This window comes from Atractosteus spatula, chromosome 7, assembly GCF_055471065.1.
Source record: "Atractosteus spatula isolate fAtrSpa1 chromosome 7, fAtrSpa1.hap1, whole genome shotgun sequence".
NCBI lineage: Eukaryota > Metazoa > Chordata > Actinopteri > Semionotiformes > Lepisosteidae > Atractosteus > Atractosteus spatula.
The window spans coordinates 2,979,505-3,000,789 of NC_142712.1; the positions used below are offsets into that span (position 1 = coordinate 2,979,505).

Genomic DNA, 21,285 nt, shown 5'->3' on the forward strand with positions numbered 1-21,285 from the left:
TAAGGCCTGAAGTTTACCAGTCCTGGATGAATCACAAAACTAAAAGCATTATTTCACACACAGTACATGACTCCAGCACAGTAATTCAACATGCTCATAGGATATACTGAGGCAGCTATGAGATTATGTAGTCAGAGAAGTTCCTCATATCAACTGTACTTCAATATGAACTAGAGTTTTTTCATCAGATGTAAACCTACTTATTACACATGTTTTGAAATTGTGATATTCATAGACTGACAAAAAAATCACTTGGCTCTACGTACTGTAGCTCTTGTAAGTTTTTTTAAGTGGGTTTCATATTCTACGTTATTATTTACATCACTTCGGTTTAGTCTCTATTTACATTTATGAATGTCTCATTTGTTTTTTTCAAAAATAGCTGAAGGTAAAAACATTATTTTTCTCACATAATTGAAGTTGGCATTCACTTTTCATAATCAATTACTTTTTAAGATTATTTACTACCAATATTCTAGTCAAAATGCTCTGGAATTACCTGATATGTCTATAGTAGTGGCTTCAAGCTTGTGTATCAAAATAATCAATGATGGTCCATGACCGGGTGAAGTTTTCTCATTAGGAAGTGTTTCAGAAATGCTTGACGAATTTCCTTTGTTCTAACAGAATAAACAATGGGGTTTAAGACTGGAGGAATGAGAAGATACAAGACTGAGAAAATATTGTGTACATGAGGAGGAAAACCATTTCCAAACCTGTACAATAAATAATTAAGCAGAGACATTATATAGAAGCAGAAGATAACAAACAAGTGAGACCCACAGGTGTTCAGAGCTTTTAAACAAGCTCCTTTTGATCCTAGTTTTAACACCGCTCTGAGTATCATTATGTAAGAAGAAGCAATAAAAATCACATCTATAACCCATCCAAAAAATGCCACAAACAGTCCATAATAACTGTTCATAGTTATATTAGCACAGGCCAGTTTTACTACAGCCATGTGATCACAGTAGCAATGGGGGATAACATTAGAAGAACAATAAGGCAATCTGGATGCTAATGTAGGTATCAATCCAGGTAAAATTACATTTCTGATTAAAAATGCAACAAACATTTTTGCTATGAGAGTCTGTGACAATATTACTGTGTAGCGTAAAGGATAGTAAATGGCAATGTATCGGTCATAAGCCATCATCACTAGAACAGAGGATTCCAGTGCTGCAAAAATATAAATGAAGAACATCTGAATAAAACAGCCTTCAAATGAAATGTCCTTGTTGTCGAGCCAAAGCACTTCCAGCACTTTTGGTAAAGTAGTTGTGCATAAACCAATGTCCACCATTGCCAGCATGCAAAGGAAAAGGTACATGGGAGAGTGCAGACTCTTCTCTAGTCTGATCACTAGTATTAGGATGCTGTTAGCTGTGAGAGCAGTGATGTAGAGGACAGTGAAAGGGACAGACAGCCAGTGCTGCAGGTGCTCGATCCCAGGAAATCCCATCAAAATGAACACTGCTGGACGGAGGCTGGAGGTGTTGACAGCTGGCATGACTCTCTGTTGCTTCCTGCACACACAGCTAGATAGAAAGCAAGAGTTCTTTAACACACAAATAAGCACATGGAATAAACTAATTTCCTCAGTAACAAAATTCAGTGTTCATTATCTGTATTATTTTCATTTTCTTTGACAAAATGCAACCTGTTACCATACAGTGCAATTGTAGTTTTTAATTGAAAAAGAAATCTCACCAAAATGGCAAGTAGTTCACAAGTGGTTATGGGTTGCTCTACCATGGCATGTGAACATTGCAGATTATTTATGGTATCTGAGAAAATACTCTGAGGATTAATTTGTTCTTTCATTGCTTTGGCTGTATCTTATTTGCTTTGGTTCAAGACATTTCACAGGAGGCTGATTGCAATGTTTTGAAAAATACTCACTTTGATTATTAATACCCTGAGATATGCAATGCATGAAGGCGAATCATGAGTGTTCACAGATATAACTTAAACATGTGCTAAAAGCAATAGAGAGCTGCTCCTACTAATTTTCAGATTCAGGTTCAATTATTGCTTGTTTTCAAAACTAGGGCATATCTTGTGCAAATATAATGTCTTTAGTCTGAAACATTAAAATGTTTTGTAATGCAAGAAACAGTCTATAGTACTCTGAAGATAATTTTTTTTCTTGCAAAAGTATGTATGAAATGTCACCTTTCGTGTACAGTGTGAAGCAAAAATAATACAAATGACATTAAAATGATGTCTGAAGATTTCCATTCATTTGCTGGCATATAGATCAGACAAGGCAGGACCTTAAGCACAAGTTAAACCTACAGTAAAGTGTGATATTCATTATCCATTCTTCACCATGCTTAACAAGCTGATCAACAGAAACCACAATCCTACAGCATAGAATGGAAAGGTCTTCATTATGAGCAGCACAGACTGTGCAAAGGTGACAGAATTACACAGGTGTGCAATTCCTGACAAGGTGCAGTGTAAGCACTAATTATTAAATAAGAATTCCATATGACTCAGGGCACAAGTTACAAGTTACTCGAGCTCATTTTAGTGTGCAATTTTACCATTACCTGGCAAGGTGGGAGAAACAATAAACAGTATCACTATATTAATCTTCCTATTAATGTGTTTTTTTATGGACAACATTACTATTTATTACCAATGGGACAAGCTCTGTGTGGTAAACATCTGCTGTTGTGTTGAAATTCAAGGCACATTGATGTTTATTTTCTTCTGATTAGCATAGATTGCATTTGTAGGGACAAGGCCAATTATTTCACTTAGAATTAAGTGTTATTAAACATTTCTAATAATCTTTGTGTGTCTTAACCAAGCAGCCTGGTGCCTATCTCTGTGTGAGGGCACATGAATGTACAGTAGCTAAAGAGGCCTCTCTTTGTGATCTCAGTCACAGAATGACCTAGTGGTTTTTGCATGTGGGAAAGTAAGGGAGCTGAGTTTGTCTTCTGCATAATGATCTTTCTCAGGACAGCGATGGTTCTAGCACTAATAATGGATATCCACTGCTGGTGCCTGGATGTCTAGAAGAGAGATGGGTATAGTCAATTGCCCAAAGAAAGATCCACCAATAAGTATTCACCAGGGTGGGTACCAAAACCATACCTGATAGGAACCCAGTCAATAACCAACTTGTGATGTTACCCCATAAAATCTTTAACCCAACTCATTTTTGCTGGTTAACTCACTGGCTTCTCAATATCTGTTCAATTGAACTGGCTATCTGACTTTTCCAGCCAAGTGACTACAAGCAGTCTGAGTCAGCACTTTTCTTCAAGAAGCCGGGCCAAATGGCTGAGTCAGTAAAGCACAGAATTCTGTCCAAGATGTCCTTTCAACAAACAGAATAAATCTTGTGTTCCTGAACCCACTGTTATTTTAGTCTGGTCAACAAAATAAGACAGCTGGACTCTTTCTTTTTGTCAACATCCAGAATAGCCAAGCATATTCTGAAAAAAAACTGTACCGGAGACAAAATGAGTTCCCTTTTGTCTATGTTGCAGCTGCAGTCCAAGAAGACAAAAGAAGTTTTTAAAGATTGTTTTTAAAGACTGAAGTCAAAAAGATGCAGAGTTGCCCAGCAAAGAAAGGCAAAGCTGCTCCAGGAACTTCCCAGCACAAAACGGCTGCCAAAGTTGGATGTTCGCCCAGTCTACTAAGCTCTGTTTTACCAGCAGGAAGTTTCACTCATCAAGGAAGTGTGGCCAATGAATATTTTGAGTATAAACTTCATTATTTACATTATAATTCTCGGGAGCTGATCTGTTATTCCAAACAAATGTTTATTGTTTAGTTCATGATAGTAAATGCATAGTTACTTGTGTTTGAGAATATAAATGTGATTTAATTATATAGGATTAAAAGAACCTAAGAACTACACTGTACCATGTTATAGTTATTGTATTTTAACTTTGAAGTTTACTCTGATCTTTCTAATTCAGTGAACAATCAACTTTTGTATCATAGCAGATCATTTCTCAAATATATTCTATTACTGTACATAAGTTGTTTGTTATGTATGTTTTGGTGTCATGTCAACACATTTATATTAACAAATTGTATATAGTATATTCTGTGTGTGACTGTAAATTATTATGTTTGATTTGTTCCTAAAAGTCATCAAGGAATCTTGCAATTTACTGATACAATTTTTATTAAACCCAGACTTCATCTACATATTGCTTAAATAAAAGCAGAAATTTATGTATTAAATATAGTTTTAGCATGTAAATACTGTATGTGAAATGTTTGTCTCTTATTGACATTTTGAACTGTAAACGTTATTTGTAAAAGCTCTTTATTTTCTAAAGCATCACATTTATACATTTAGCATTTCAGGAAAAGATTCCTCTGCATTTCAGGGTGTGTTACTGCATGTCACTGATTTTCAATATTCTTAATCATCAGCTGTCACTAAATAAAATTTATTTAAGGGGCAAGCAGGAGAAAACCTATTGGATTTTTAAAAGGAGATTATTTTTACGCCCTGTTTAACATCACATATAAAAAATTCTACATGGAATTTCAAAATGTGTTTGATAATTATTGTAGTAGAATGGTAATAAGATGACAAAAAGGACTTCTGTTATACACTCCCATATGTGTTATGGCACATGTCTGAATTACACCTTGCTCACTATGCAGACCATTTTAAAATGATTTCAAGTACTACAGTAGCTGATAATAGTAACAGTGATTTAAAATTAATTAAAATTCTGTTTCAGTACAAATGTAACAAACTACATGACAGTAGTTCTGTTGTCCATTTCTCATCTCGCATTCGTAATAAAATTGATCAAGCATTAAACATTTTCAGAACTTTTTCAGAAGAATATGAGGTAGAACGTTCCTGTACATACCGTGTGCAGTATATTAAACATAGACGGACATCACCTCTGAGAACCTTTCTTTGCTTTACAAAAATGCAACACCTTCAAGTTTCATGGCTGTTCAGAATATGGACGCTCTTACTTTTAATCACATACTGAAGGTAAACACATAAATATTATTTTGAGCAATGAAAAAATACACAATGCACAAATAATAGTTTGAATTTACAAGCGTTTGTAACATTTATTATTTAAATGTCTTCACACAGAGTAGCCTTGCTACAGATAATCCCTGTTCACATTACTCTGTCATTAATTCTGAATTTTACCAAGGGCTGAAAGCTTGCAATTCTTCAGACATTTAACTGTTGATGACCACAATAATTTACACAAATGAAAGCACTAGAAATCCATAAAATATTTTGTTTCATGAGGACAAGAGTTGTGAACCCCTGGATGAACCCCAAAACTAGGGACAATATCTCACACACAGTACATAATCCCAGCACTGTGATCCACAGTAATTCAACATGCTCATTGGACATTCTGAGACAGCTGTGAAATTATTTAGCCATAGAAGGTCCTCATGTGAAGTGCACTTAAATATGAACTAGGTTTCTTTTTTCAGACATACTGTATGGCTACATTTCATGCATCTCATCACAATCGTGAAAAAAGGCTCCTTTCAACAATTCATAATGATGAGAAATAAATTAGCAGTTTCTTCCTCACTGTTCATAGAATGAAAAGTAAATCACCTTCCCCCCATAGTGCTTTTTTGTTTCTTTAAGGTGTATTTTATTCTTTATTACATACATAACTACTCTTACAGTTTATGAATATTTAATTCATGTTGTTCAAGCCTAGCTACGGTAAAAACATTTTGCTCACATAACTGACGGGCACATTAGGTTTTGAGCGGGTGTTTTTTTCATAATCAATTACCATTTTAGATTATTTACTGACAAAATATGCTACTAAAATGTTCTGGAATTACCTGATATGTCTATAGTAGTGGCTTCAAGCTTGAGTTTTAAAATAATCAATGATGGTCCATGACCTGATGAAGTTTTCTCATTAGGAAGTGTTTCAGAAATGCTTGACGAATTTCCTTTGTTCTAACAGAATAAACAATGGGGTTTAAGACTGGAGGAATGAGAAGATACAAGACTGAGAAAATATTGTGTACATGAGGAGGAAAACCATTTCCAAACCTGTACAATAAATAATTAAGCAGAGACATTATATAGAAGCAGAAGATAACAAACAAGTGAGACCCACAGGTGTTCAGAGCTTTTAAACAAGCTCCTTTTGATCCTAGTTTTAACACTGCTCTGAAAATCATTATGTAAGAAGAGGCTATAAAAATCACATCCAGACCTAATATGGAAAATGCCACAAACAGTCCGTAGTAACTGTTTGTTGTTATATTAGCACAGGCCAGTTTTGCTACAGCCATGTGATCACAGTAGCAATGGGGGATACTATTAGAAGAACAATAAGGCAATCTGGATGCTAATGTAGGTATCAGTCCAGGTAAAATTATGTCTCTGATTAAAAATGCAACAAACATTTTTCCTATGAGAGTCCGTGAGAGTATTGCTGTGTAGCGTAAAGGGTTATAAATGGCAATGTATCGGTCATAAGCCATCATCACTAGAACTGTGGATTCCAGTGCTGCAAAAACATAAATGAAGAACATCTGAATAAAACAGCCTTCAAATGAAATGTCCTTGTTGTTGAGCCAAAGCACTTCCAGCACTTTTGGTAAAGTAGTTGTGCATAAACCAATGTCCACCATTGCCAGCATGCAAAGGAAAAGGTACATGGGAGAGTGCAGACTCTTCTCTAGTCTGATCACTAGTATTAGGATGCTGTTAGCTGTGAGAGCAGTGATGTAGAGGACAGTGAAAGGGACAGACAGCCAGTGCTGCAGGTGCTCGATCCCAGGAAATCCCATCAAAATGAACACTGCTGGACGGAGGCTGGAGGTGTTGACAGCTGGCATGGCTCTCTGTTGCTTCCTGCAGACACAGCTAGATAGAAAGCATGAGTTCTTTCACACACAAAAAAAACACTTGAAGCTTGAGACAAATTCTTTCCCTTAATAATTTAAGTCACTGTTATAAGTTTTATTTCCATTATTTTTGAGCAGCACGGCACGTTACCATGTCAACATTTTTTGAGAAATTAGAAAATCTCACCAAAAGGACAAGTACTTCACTGGATCTTCACAGCTGCGTATGGGGTTCTCTTCAATCGCGAGTGAACACTAAGTTATTTATGACATCCGAGAAAATACTCTGAGGATTAATTTGTTCATTCATTGCTTTGGCCGCATCTAATTTGCTTTGGTTCAAGACAATTCACAGGAGGCCGACTCTAGTGTTTCGAAAAAAACTTACCTTGAATGTTAATAACCTCCGATATGTAATGTATGAAGATGAATCACGCGTATCCACAGATATCATTTACTGTATATAGTGCAAAAAGCAATACAGAGCTGCTCCTATTCATTTTTAGATTAAGGGACAATTTCTGCCTGTTTTTTTAAAGCTGGAACATGAAATGTGCAAATATACACTGTAACCCGTGCCTTCGATCTGTCACATAGACAGGATTTGTAATGCAGCAAACAGTGTACTCTGAAGAAGAGAAGGTGTTTTTTTAACAATAGAGTCTTAAATCTTGCCTTTCTTGTACAGATCTCATGTCTGAAAAATGCGTAATCTTATAAGCACACTCTGTAGCAGTGTAATGAATTGGATCTGGTTAAAGCCTAGACACCTTATTTTCTATGTAGTAAGTGTGTGAAGCAAAAATTATACACATGACATTAAAATTGTGTTTTAAAATTTTCAGTCATATCCTATCATATCGATCAGACAAGATCAGGGGTAGATCAAGGAGGTACTGTAGATCAGGTAGATCAGGGACTACCTCAAGCACAAGTTAAACACACAGTAAGGTATGGTTTGTTTTCATTATCCATTATTCAGCAACCACAGATACACACTTATCAAGCTGATGAACAGAAACCACAATCCTATTGCACAGAGTGGAAAGGTCATCTTTCTGAGCAGGATACACTGTACACTGGGGAGGCATCAGAAGACAGAATCACGTACTGTAAGTGTGCAAGGTCTGACAAGGTGCAGTGCAGGCAGTGAAGTTCTTTGTGTTCCATTAGAGTCATCTTTGACACTGATTTTTTTTTTAAATCCCGGTGACCACATTTACTGGTGGTCTTTTTAATGTGGTATTCTACCGCTGCATGGCAAGATGGGAGAACCAATAAACAATATTACTACATAAATCTTCCTATTAATGTATTTTTATAGGCATTGACATTGGTTTGTTACCAATGGGGAGCACTCTGCGTGGTCAACGTCTGCCGTTATATTGAAGGCTAAGGCATGCTGATGTCTAATTTCTTCCTCTCTGATTAGTGCACAGTGCTCAGGGTCCATAGCTGTCACTGATCTTCGGTATTCTTAATCCTCAGCGTTCACTAAAAAAAATATACAGTATACAGTGTATGCATGAGGAAACTATTGGATTTTCACAAAGAAATTGTTTTGATTCTCTGTTTAAACCAAATTTAAAAAACTCCACATGGAATTTCAAAACATTTTTGATAATTACTTTAGTAGCGGGGCACAAGACTACAGAAAGGGCTTCTGTAATAGATTCCAACGTTTTATGGCACAACCTTTTTCTAAATCACTCTCTGTGAATAGTAATTTCAATTACTAAGAAAATATGCATGGTAACAGAAAACTTGCCTTAAAATTGATGAAAATACTGTTTCTGAACGAATGTGACAAACTACATGACAGAAGTTCTGTTGTTCATTTCTCAGCTAACATTCATAATAAAATTGATCATGCATTAAACCTTTTCAGAACTTTTTTCAGAAGAATCTGTAGTACAACTTTCCTGTACTGTACATATGGTGTACAGTGTTTAGAACATAGACAGACATCACCACTGAGAACATCTGTTTTCTTTCAAAAAATGCAACTCCTTTGTCTTCAGGAAGACAGATTACTGGCCCTGTCCCCTTCAGGTTTAATAGCTGATAAGAATATGGATGCCCTTAAAGTTATAGATGTAGATAAACACAGAAACTTTATTCTGAGTAACAGAAAAATTCATAATGCACCAATGACAGTTTGAACTTACATAAGTTTATAATATTTTATATTTAATTTTCTTCACACAGGTTAGCCTTGTTACAAACAATCCCTGTTTACATTCCTTGTCTTTAATTCTGAAATTTACAAAGGGCTGGAAGATTGCAATACTTTAAACATTAAACAGTATATGACAAAAATAATTTACACAAATGAGAGCACAAAAAATCCAATGATTTGTTTCATGATTACAGTTGTGCACCCCTGGATGAACCCCAAGCTATGGGCATTATCTCACACAACACCTGACCTCAGCACTGTGAACCACAGTAATTCAACATGCTCATAGGATATACTGAGGCAGCTGTGAAATTATGTAGCCTGGGAAGCTCTTCATATGAAGCGCAAGGTTTCTTTTTTCAGACAAATGGCTGCATCTTATACATCTCATGAACATGATGAAAAGACCCTTTTCAACAACACCTATTGATGATCACAATTAGCAGTTTCTCCCTCAGTATTCAAAGACTGAGAAACAAACCTCTACTGTATATATATTCTTCTATATTTCTATGTTGTTTATTTACATTATGTTTTATTCTACAATTTATCGCATATATCACTGCTCTAATAGTATACATCACTACACTATTCTCATTCAGTTTGTGAATATTTCATTTATGTTTTTCAACCTTAGCTGCAGTAAAAACATAATTTTGGTCACATAATCGAAGGGCACATTAAGGTTTTGAGCTGGTATATGCTTCTTCTTAAGCAATTAACTTTTAGATTATTAACTGCCAGTATTCTAGTCAAAATGCTCTGAAATTACCTGATACTGTATATCTATAGCAGTGACTTCAATCTTAAATATTAAAATAACCGAAACTTCACATGGCAGGGTGAAGTTTTCTCTTTCGGAAGTTGTTCAGAAATGCTTGACGAATTTCCTTTGTTCTAACAGAATAAACAATGGGGTTTAACACTGGAGGAATGAGAAGATACAAGACTGAGAAAATATTGTGAACATGGGGAGGGAAACCGTTTCCAAACCTGTACAATAAATAATTAAGCAGAGACATTATATAGAAGCACAAGATAACAAACAAGTGAGACCCACAGGTGTTCAGAGCTTTTAAACAAGCTCCTTTTGATCCTAGTTTTAACACCGCTCTGAGTATCATTATGTAAGAACAGGCTATAAAAATCACATCCAGACCTAATATGGAAAATGCCACAAACAGTCCATAATAACTGTTCATGGTTATATTAGCACAGGCCAGTTTTGCTACAGCCATGTGATCACAGTAGCAGTGGGGGATAATATTAGAAGAACAATAAGGCAATCTGGATGCCAATATTGGTATGAGCCCAGTTAAAACGACATCTCTGATTAAAAATCCCAAAAACAGCTTACCAATGAGTGTTTTTGATAGTATTGCTGTGTAGCGTAAAGGGTTATAAATGGCAATGTATCGGTCAAAAGCCATCATCAACAGAATTGAGGATTCTAATGTTACGAAAACATAAATGAAGAACATCTGAATAAAACAGCCTTCAAATGAAATGTCCTTGTTGTTGAGCCAAAGCACTTCCAGCACTTTTGGTAAAGTAGTTGTGCATAAACCAATGTCCACCATTGCCAGCATGCAAAGGAAAAGGTACATGGGAGAGTGCAGACTCTTCTCTAGTTTGATCACTAGTATTAGGATGCTGTTAGCTGTGAGAGCAGTGATGTAGAGTACAGTGAAAGGGACAGACAGCCAATGCTGTAGGTGCTCTATCCCAGGAAATCCCATCAAAATGAACACTGCTGGACGGAGGCTGGAGGTGTTGACAGCTGGCATGGCTCTCTGTTGCTTCCTGCACACACAGCTAGATAGAAAGCAAGAGTTCTTTTACACACAAATAAGCACTTGAAGTTTGAAACAAATTCTTTCTTTAGTTATAAACATCATTGTTTGCAATAAGGTTTATTTGCATTATTTTTAAGCATCACAACACATTTTACCATGTCATGGTTTCTCAAGAAATTAAAGAGATCTCACCAAAATGAGACGTGCCCTGTATTTCACTGGATCTTCACAAGTGGGTCTGGGTTGCTCTGCCGTGGAGAGTGAACACTGTAGGTTATTTATGACATCTGAGAAAATACTCTGAGGACTAATTTGTTCTTTCATTGCTTTGGCTGCATCTTATTTGCTTTGGTTCAAGACATTTCACAGGAGGCCGACTTTAGTGTTTTGAAAAATACTCAAAGTGAATGTTAATAACCTCAGATATGTCATGCATGAAGATGAATCAGTAGTATTCACATAACGTAAACAAGTACAAGAAGCAACACAGAGCTGCTCTTAATAATTTTCAGATTAAAGCTCAATTAGTGCTTGTTTTCAAAGCTGGGGCAGGTATTGTGCACATACTGTATACTGTAACCAGTGTCATCGATCTGCCACATGCAGATATTTTGTAATGCAGCAGTGTACACTGAAGAGGAGAAGGTGTTTTCTAGCAGTAGAGTGTCTTACATTTTGCCTGTCTTGTAGAGATGTTATATTTGAAAGATGCATACTTTTATAAGCATGCTCTGTAGCAGTGTAATGCATTCAATCTGGTTACAGAATAGACATTTCATTTTTCACACAGTGAGTAATGTGTGAAGCAAAAATAATTCACATGACATTAAAATGATGTCTGAAGATTTCCATTCATTTGATCTCATATAGATCAGACAAGGAAGGACCTTAAGCACAAGTCAAACACACAGTAAGGTATGGTGTTCATTATCCGTTCTTCACCAGTAAGGAAGTGAAGTTCTTTGTGTTTCATTAGAGTTATCTCTGACACTGATTTTTAAAAAAGAATTCTCAGGGCACAAGTTATTGTAGCTTTTGTTTCAGTTATGCACATTTTTCTGGAGGTCTTTTTAATGTGGTATTCTACCACTGCGTGGCAAGGTGGGAGAACCAATAAACAGTACCACTACATTAATCTTCCTATTAATGTATTTTTATAGACATCGCTCTTTATTACCGATGGGACATGCTCTGTGTGGTCCACATCTGCTTGTATTGAAAGCCAAGGCATGTTGATTTTTATTTTCTTCCTCTCTCTGATTAGTGCAGAGTGATCATGTTGCATTGCTTAAATAAAATGCTGCATTGATGTATTAAGTGAAGTTATAGCATGTGAATATGTGAAACGTTGGTCCCTTACTTTCTTACTGTAAACTCTTTTTGTAGAAGCTGTCCATTTTCTAAAGCACCATATTTCTACATTTAGCAATTCAGCAAAAGCTTTTTCTGCATTTCAGGGTGTGTTACTGTACGTACTGTATGTCACTGATTTACAGTCACTAATTAAAGCTTATTTAAAGTGCATGCATGAGGAAACCTTTTGAACTTTCACAAGGAAATTGTTTTGACTCTCTGTTTTAAATATAAAAAATTCTACATGGAATTTCAAAATATTTTTGATAATTAGTAGCAGAGTTACGATGACAGAAAGGACTTCTGTAATAGATTCCAACGTTTTATGGCACAACCTTTTTCTAAATCACTCTCTGTGAATAGTAATTTCAATTACTAAGAAAATGAGCATGGTAACAGAAAACGTGCCTTAAAATTGATGAAAATACTGTTTCCGAACGAATGTGACAAATTACATGACAGAAGTTCTGTTGTTCATTTCTCAGCTAACATTCATAATAAAATTGATCATGCATTAAACCTTTTCAGAAGAATCTGTAGTACAACTTTACAGTACTGTACATACGGTGTACAGTGTTTAAAACATAGACAGACATCACCACTGAGAACATTTTTCTTTCAAAAAACGCAACTCCATTGTCTTCAGGAAGACAAATTACTGACCCTGTCCCCTTCAGGTTTAATAGCTGATAAGAATATGGATGCCCTTAAAGTTATAGATGTAGATAAACACAGAAACTTTATTTTGAGTAACAGAAAAATTCATAATGCACCAATGACAGTTTGAACTTACAAAAGTTTATAACATTAATTATTTACTGTATGTTTCCTCACATGGAGTAGCCTTGTCACAAACAATCCCTATTTACATTCCTTTGTCTTTAATTCTGAAATTTACAATAGGCCAGAGGATTGCAATTCTTTAAACATTAATCAGTAGACAACAAAAATAATTTACACAAATGAGAGCACAAAAAATCCAACATATTTTTTGTTTAATGATCACAGTTGTATACCCCTGGATGAAAGCTATGGGCATCATCTCACACAACACCTGACCCCACAACATCTGTGAAATTATGTAGCCTGGGAAGCTCCTCATGTGAATCGCAAGGTTTCTTTTTTCAGACATATGGCTGCATCTTATACATCTCATAAACCTGGTGAAAATCCCTTTTCAACAACACCTAATGATGAGCAAAATTAGCAGTTTCTCCCACAGTACCCACAGACTGACACAAAAATCACTTGGCCCTACATAGCTGACATATGTTTTTTAAAGCGGGTTTCAAATTCATGTTATTAAATACATCACTTTGGTTTAGACACTATTTACATTTATGAATATTGCATTTGTGTTTATAAAGAATAGCTGAAGGTAAAAACATTATTTTGCTCACTAACTGAACTTGATGTTTGTTTGTTAATCCATTACTTTTTTAGATTATCTGCCTCCAATATTCTAGTCAAATTGCTCTGGAATAACCTGATATGTCTATAGCAGTGGCTTCAAGCTTGACTATTAAAATAATCAATGGTGGTCCATGACAGGGTGAAGTTTTCTCTTTAGGAAGTGTTTCAGAAATGCTTGACGAATTTCCTTTGTCCTAACAGAATAAACAATGGGGTTTAACACTGGAGGAATGAGAAGATGCAAGACTGAGAACATATTGTGAACATGAGGAGGAAAACCATTTCCAAACCTGTACAATACATAATTAAGCAGACACATTATATAGAAGCAGAAGATAACAAACAAGTGAGACCCACAGGTGTTCAGAGCTTTTAAGCAAGCTCCTTTTGATCTTAGTTTTAGTGCTGCTCTGAAAATCATTATGTAAGAAAAAGCAATAAAAATTACATCCAGACCTAATATGAAAAATGCTGCTGCCAGTCCATAATAACTGTTAATGGTTATATTAGCACAGGCCAGTTTTGCTACAGCCATGTGATCACAGTAGCAATGAGGGATACTATTAGAAGAACAATAAGGCAATCTGGATGCTAATATTGGTACAATCCCAGTTAAAACGACATCTCTGATTAAAAGACCCACAAATACCTTACCAATGAGTGTTTTCGATAGCATTGCTGTGTAGCGTAAAGGGTTATAAATGGCAATGTATCGGTCATAAGCCATCATCAAGAGAATTGAGGATTCTAATGTTACAAAAACATAAATGAAGAACATCTGAATAAAACAGCCTTCAAATGAAATGGCCTTGTTGTTGAGCCAAAGCACTTCCAGCACTTTTGGTAAAGTAGTTGTGCATAAACCAATGTCCACCATTGCCAGCATGCAAAGGAAAAGGTACATGGGAGAGTGCAGACTCTTCTCTAGTCTGATCACTAGTATTAGGATGCTGTTAGCTGCGAGAGCAGTGATGTAGAGGACAGTGAAAGGGACAGACAGCCAGTGCTGCAGGTGCTCTATCCCAGGAAATCCCATCAAAATGAACACTGCTGGACGGAGGCTGGAGGTGTTGACAGCTGACATGGCTCTCTGTTACGTCCTGCACACACAGCTAGATAGAAAGCACGAGTTCTTTTACACACAAATAAGCACTCAAGCAAATTCATTTTCTCTTCATTAGAAAATCACCCTCATTGTCAGTATCTCAGAATTTTAAGTAGGTAGCTATGTTAGCATGTGTACGTGGCAAAGGAACAAGTAAAGGTTTAATCCATGCTGATAAGAGAAGAAACAGAACATTTCAGCTGAGGATCCTTCTTTAGGTGAGAAGAAGACTCCACAGCTGATTCTTTTTTTTCTTCTCTTTTCAACATGGAATAAATCTTACAATTTAGTTTTTTTTCCCTTTCCTGAAAGGAATAACACATTTTTTTTTTGTATTTTACAAGTATCATTTAACCTTCATTTGGGCACATGTAAAATATAAAACTTCTATGTCAGTGTGGCTATCATTATGAAAAGCAAAACGATAGATGTAGAGAAGAGAGAACTCACCAAAGTTACAGGTTCTTCAAGGAACATCCGTAAATGCAGCAATATAAAAGACTTCTAAATTCCTTCTGGAGTATTGAAAAGTACTCAGAGAATTACAGCCTGTTTGTTTTGCTGCATAGAATACCCTTTTGGGTCATGACTTCTCAAGAGACATGACTTCAAGTGTGTAGGGTTTTTTTTTTGTTTCTGCATGAATAGCTTATAGTAATACTGTGAATGAGTCACATACGGGTTACATGAAATACATTTCAAGCACATTTCAAGTTATTCATTTGTGATTCAAAGACTCAGACTCTATTAAAGTATTTATATCCCATGTAAAGTACGAAATCTGGATTTTTATTTTTTTAGCCAATATTAAAGTAACTAAGAAAATAGCGAAAAACACACCTTTTGCTACAGTACATTTGTGCAATTTAAATCTTCCCCTTTCAGACCCAATTTGCAGAAAATAATTTTTATCCATTAATTTTTAGCTGCACTATGTACAGTAGATGAGGTCTGTTGATATACTGTATGGCATGTTTCTAAATATTTTTATTTATTTTTGTTAACCACAGTACAGTATGTGTTCCTCTGTATTCTAAACCAATTGAAGGCCAATGTACACAAAATAAGCAATTAAATTGTTTGTTGTTTCCCTGATTATATACAGTATACATAATGTAGTTTACTCCTACAATAATCTGCAATTACAGCCACAACAACGAGATTTGCCTAATGCCTTAAAGAAGTATTGGTAGAAAGTTATAAAGTAAGAACCAAACAAATAATTTATTTTGTCCTCTGTATAGTAGAGGCCTCGCCAACAAAATATTTCTTTGTGATGTAATCTTATTTTTACTATATTTGTACAACAATATAGCAAAAAAAGTAGATCTTTCTCCTGTTTTCCTCACCTCTAACCATGTCCACTCCATTCTAAGAAATATTAAAATTCTGCTTTCAATTAAATAGACCAACAACAATCAATATTTAGCTGAGAGTTCAATTGGAACTTGTAGGAATTGTGTTTGAGTATTATAGAGGAATTTGGAAAATTATAAGACTAGACACTATACTGCTAGTTTGTTCTTTTAAGAAGTTGTGACTTCTTAAGACAGAAGCACAAGCACAGAGTGATTCACAAAGTTCATAAACTTACCTTGTGTTTCACTTTTTTAATTTTTCAATAGTCCTTTAATATTTATTTATTCTCAAAGAGTACAGCCACAACAGGCATATTTTTATAATGATCATAGCAACATGAGAAATCGAAATGAATCAGTGCTGATTAGTACTGATAGTATAAAGAACTTAGGATTTGCTGGTAAAACTTTATATAAGGGGCTATGCATTTTGTTTATATATTTTTATAAGCTGTAAGATAGTGAGAGATTATAAATAAATTGTTAATAAAAGGATAAAAACCAGTCTCACAATAAAAAAATAACCCCTAAATGCTTTATTAATGAATGTTTATAAAGAATAAAAATGTTGTTTATATATTTAAAAATGGTTGTATGCACCTCTTTAACTAAAATGTTTTGTAAAACCTGATCAAAAGTTTTGCATCGTGACTACACAATGTATATTAGTTTTAATAAAACAATGTAAAGGAGTAATTCAATACATTATTTAAACTATAATTATTTATTAAGACTTGACAGAATAGTCAAACATCACAAATACATCCCAGAACAAAAAGAAACAAAGTGATATTTTGAACATGGTACAGAGAAATTGCATTACAAAAATATGATGCGTTTGGAAACAAGAAGCATATAAAACCACATTTTCGTCTCATAAATACTAAAACCTTCAATGTGTTTGATAGTTCCAAACACTAGCTCTAACACTAAGCTCTATTATAAATAAGAAAGCGTCATCTTTAAGAAAGATCATTCTAAGTAACATGGAGAGCAGTCATAGGAATGGAAGAACAATAGGCATATCTATTCAATGTAAACATTTTGCTTTATTTTCTTTACATTAATGGGCTTAGGGATTACTGCACTTCGTATCAGTGTGGAGTGCAATAAAATAAGAGTTTCTCATTGGTAAGAAATTATTAATTTGTTAAATTAGGCACATTTTTCATTAAGTGATATGCACTTGGAATTACATTTGCAGAAATAATTTCCATTTTTTCTTCAGAACGTACAACAACAAACTGGGGAGTTAGTAAGAGATCCCGTAGTAAGTAGTGTTGCAAAAAAGATTCTTTTTTAATTTTTCCTTGAGGCTTTTTTAAAAAAAGGTATGGAGAATATACATACTGGTTTATTGTCAAAAATGTGTTATTCTATAAAAAAGGACATTTTGTGACATTCAGACGGAAATATTAGCAAGGAGAGTGTTTTCTTTGCATTCAGCATTTGTGTTAGATCTACCAAACTGGGAAGTACTGACCATGTTTAGAGTTAAAGATGTTTCTGTTTTGATCATTTCAAAATTTTGCATTTTTCAAATAACTGAAATTGTTTTGAAATGTGTTAAAATTACAATGCCATTAAAAACAATACATAGTAATAGATGTTTGGATACTGCAATACAGCTAATAGATCTTATGAAACACAAAGAAATTTAAAGACTATAATAAAATTCTGATTGAAGCTTCACTGTGATATAAATGCCAGTATTAAAAACATTTTAAATCAATATTAAAATGACACCTGACTGCACGCCAAGTCTGATGCATTTACATTGTTACTGTTCCTTTTTTTCTGTAAAGGGAAAATGCTTTAGAATATTGTGTGAGACTTTTAGCATAAGATGAGAAATCAAACTGAATGCTATTTCCTAAATATTTTTTTTTAAGTTATTTAATACTGAATTTATTTTTAAAAAAACTAAATTTCAGAAAGAACACATTTGACGTGAAAATGGAGAAGGAATTTGTTTAAAATGTCCCTGCAGAACTGTACCACACTTCTGTTCTGTTGATGAGTATGTGTATGGACACAGAAACTAAACTCCATAAATCCAAAAACCATTTGAAATCTTGATAGTTATGGACCATATGTTCAAACAAAAGTTGAATGCTGATATTTATACTCTCCTTTTTAAAATGATGGTGAGTTCACTAGTGTTTCTGTTCCAATTATTTTCAGATGTTTGGAAAAGCTCTTTTAGAATAATGTCATCATAGTGGGGGGCTAGTTGTAGAGAAGATGTTAGTTACAATGGGTGTGCTATTAGAGGCCATAAGGCTTCTATTGTCTGTGTAGAAGTTCACATGAGGTGCATTGTTGATTTAATTAGTTAATTAATGGAGAGCCAAGAGCCACATTCTCACATGGGCATAATTTAGACTGGTATATAAAAGGACTCATCGGGGCAGTTGGTGTTGTCTTTCTTTAAGAATAAGTTTTATTGAGGTGCATGAAGACAATTTGAAGTAAGCAGTAAACGGGTTCACTGAGCTAGTATCGATCTAAATAAAATTTAAAAAACCTGTCTTAGCAGAAAATAATGTAGATGTAGAATACAAAGTGAAACGCTGACATGGTTTAAATCTACCACTCTTCATTTAATTTTCTGAAATTTTACATTCCTTTTTCACCAGACATAAAGTCTGGAACACATGTTACAGCAAGGCCACCCTTAGTGTACTCAGCCAATGTAATGAGTGATAACTCCAAGCCAGACTGCACCATCTCCCATCCATGGCTGCTCGGTTTGTCCACATCACCAACAAAACTACTGACACTGACGCAGTGTGACTGCTTTCTCTTCCCCAACCGTTTCACTTTAATTAAATGTATATTGTATCCACGTCTTCAGATCTCTTCAGAAAGCGGAATTGCAACATTATTGAAACTACATTTGATAGTCCAGGATAGAACCTTCTGTTGATTTATTTTTGCTTTTTAATGTACAGATTTCTGCTGTTATTTACAGGAGCAAATCTTGGTCTGTATTTAATGTTGCACTTTGCCATTTTTTATGTATCCATCCACCAAAAGTTGGAAGAAAACAAAAGTGCCAATAACAGCAAATCATTGAGTCTAACTACTCCTTTGTTAGTCCAAAATATGTAAATTGGTTTAGAAAAGTATCTTGAGATGCAGTCACTTCTAAACAGATCTACATTTTTACCAGTCTGCTGAAGACAGTATCAACTATGGTTGGTACTGTAGTTTGATATGGTTTCCAAAAAAAAGATAGTTTTTCACTTTTATTATTTATTTGTTCATTTTATTTGATTGGTTGTATAATGTAAGTTTTTAGAAGAGTATTTTACTACATTAATAATGCTTAAGAACAGCTAACCCTTTTTGACGGGCTTACTGGAGATACACTTCTGTGACAATCCTTTTGTGCAAAGTCACATGTTTTGTAAAGGCAAAGGCAAACATTACTGACAAGGGACTCCGTTCTTCATCCCTCTTCTGAACTGTGCATGTCTCCCATCTGCCCTATGACTTGTAGACTGGAAACACGTATATAGTGTTACAAAAAGCAACAGGAAGTTAGTCAGTATTTCTTAATGCTTGTACTGTATTTATCCTCAATCAGATTCCTAAAAACAAATGAAAAAATCTGATATATTCCGTTTTGAGTCTCACAATGAAATGCAGGTATAACAAAGTGGCTCAGAGGAGCACTGTGCTGCTGAGTGCCCCTGGGTCTGGTAATCACAATTCAATTGATATCTTTTCTACCGCTTGTATTGAGAATGAGTTCTTTTTGTTTGCTTGCCTTATATCATTGTGTTAATTCAAAGACAAATGTGAACATGAACAAAAGAATGGCACCACTGTTTAGAATAAAAGGATTCCCAGGCTCTAGGTTATCTGCAGCTTCTGGTACCTCTGCGTACCAGTGTCACAGTACAGAACAGAACTAGTCCCGCCTGTTTATCTGTCATTTAGTTTGGGCGAGTTTGCGCCTTCGTCTTCCTCATCCTTGTCATCCTTTGCACCTTTAAGTCTCTGCCGAGCAAAATCTTCGAATACGATGTCATCATCACTAGGAAAGAAGAAGTGACTGGGCAGGTTATTTTTTGTGTACATGATACAATTTTCTTTCCAATCCGTACAGATTGCACTGTGTTGGAAAACAGTGGGATTTATTACAGAGTATCCCAGCGAAAATGTACTTGCTATTTCACAACACAAGCCCTTACACAGAATAATACAACAGCAAAGGAACAGGTGAAGGTTTGTTCCAGTCTGAAAGGAAAAGAAAAAAGAAACAACCTTTCAACTGTGGAGCTTACACCTGAAGAAGGCTCCATGGCCAAGAGATTGTTTCTCTTTCTCCTTTCTTTTTTGTCTCTAGTCCTTTTTTCAGCATGGAATAAACCTTCACCTGTTCCTTTGCAGCCTATGCATGCTGATACAGGGGCAGAGCGGTGGAACTGTGGCTAAGGATCTGCGCCTGTGGCTGGAAGGTTGCTGGTTCAAATCCTGCAGCTGGTAGAGGAATCCTACTCCGTTGGGCCCCTCAGCAAGGCCCTTAACCCCAACTGCTCCAGGGGCGCCGTATAAACGGCTGACCCTGCGCTCTGACCCCAATCTTCTCTCTCTCTGCCTGTGTGTCTCATGGAGAGCAAGCTGGGGTATGCAAAAAGACAAATTCCTAATACAAGAAATTGAATATGGCCAATAAAGTGATCTTATCTTATCTTATAGCTGCCTATGTAAACTAATACAATTACAGTTTTACAAATATCATATTTCGCTAAATTACTTACAATAACATTTTATTACCTGCTGTTAATCAATAAAATAAATAATATTGTTCTTAATTAAACTTAATATAATAAATTAAGATTAATACAATTTCAAGTCACTGCCAGTGGCACCATGTTCAGGCTCTTTAATTCTGGAGTGTGCTCGATATTAAAAATGCAACAGAGTTCTTCCCTTTTCTCTGTCACTGGTGTGGAAAATTAAACAATTTCTGCCTGTGCTGATTATATTTCTGTATTTTAGATGTTTAATTTGTTTTGTATAAGACAAGGATTTGTCTTATCATTTTAGTAAAGACAGAGACAAAGTTAGAAAAGATAGCGTTTGACTTTAAGACTAAGCTGCTTAATACGTACTGCCATGTTCCTAGAGTGTGCAAGCCATCCCCAAATGACAGTGTCTCACATAAAACCAGAAACGCATGCCCAAATCTGTTACCATAAGACAAACGTGCATCAGTGC

General features: G+C 35.3%; 5 protein-coding genes across 7 annotated transcripts in view; all 5 read right to left on the minus strand.

The window, feature by feature from the left end:
• Positions 1–544: 544 nt before the first annotated feature.
• LOC148830201 (olfactory receptor 52E4-like) lies at positions 545–1,510 on the minus strand. Its single transcript, XM_088922462.1, has one exon. The coding sequence runs from the start codon at positions 1,508–1,510 to the stop codon at positions 545–547; it is 966 nt and encodes a 321-aa protein (XP_088778588.1).
• Positions 1,511–5,874: 4,364 nt separating this feature from the next.
• On the minus strand, positions 5,875–6,840 carry LOC148830202 (olfactory receptor 52E4-like). The gene has a single exon (XM_088922428.1). It carries the CDS (start codon positions 6,838–6,840, stop codon positions 5,875–5,877), a length of 966 nt encoding a protein of 321 aa, XP_088778554.1.
• A 3,018-nt stretch (positions 6,841–9,858) lies between these two features.
• On the minus strand, positions 9,859–11,029 carry LOC148830203 (olfactory receptor 52B2-like). The gene is made up of 2 exons (XM_088921974.1): positions 11,017–11,029; positions 9,859–10,843 (listed from the first exon to the last, which is right to left on the minus strand). Exon 2 carries the CDS (start codon positions 10,813–10,815, stop codon positions 9,859–9,861), a length of 957 nt encoding a protein of 318 aa, XP_088778100.1. The 5' UTR covers positions 10,816–10,843; positions 11,017–11,029.
• A 2,679-nt stretch (positions 11,030–13,708) lies between these two features.
• Positions 13,709–14,674, minus strand: LOC148830204 (olfactory receptor 52E4-like). The gene has a single exon (XM_088921596.1). It carries the CDS (start codon positions 14,672–14,674, stop codon positions 13,709–13,711), a length of 966 nt encoding a protein of 321 aa, XP_088777722.1.
• Positions 14,675–16,758: 2,084 nt separating this feature from the next.
• The window catches only part of arrb1 (arrestin, beta 1), a 51,491-nt gene continuing 46,964 nt past the window's right edge, over positions 16,759–21,285 (minus strand). For 2 of the 3 annotated variants that reach the window (XM_088920952.1, XM_088920951.1), the window contains one exon: positions 16,759–20,098. In XM_088920952.1, coding sequence (XP_088777078.1) covers positions 19,998–20,098 — 101 coding nt within the window. In that variant the 3' untranslated portion in view covers positions 16,759–19,997. The remainder of the gene's footprint in view (positions 20,099–21,285) is intronic. The other variant, XM_088920953.1, reaches the window with a different exon arrangement.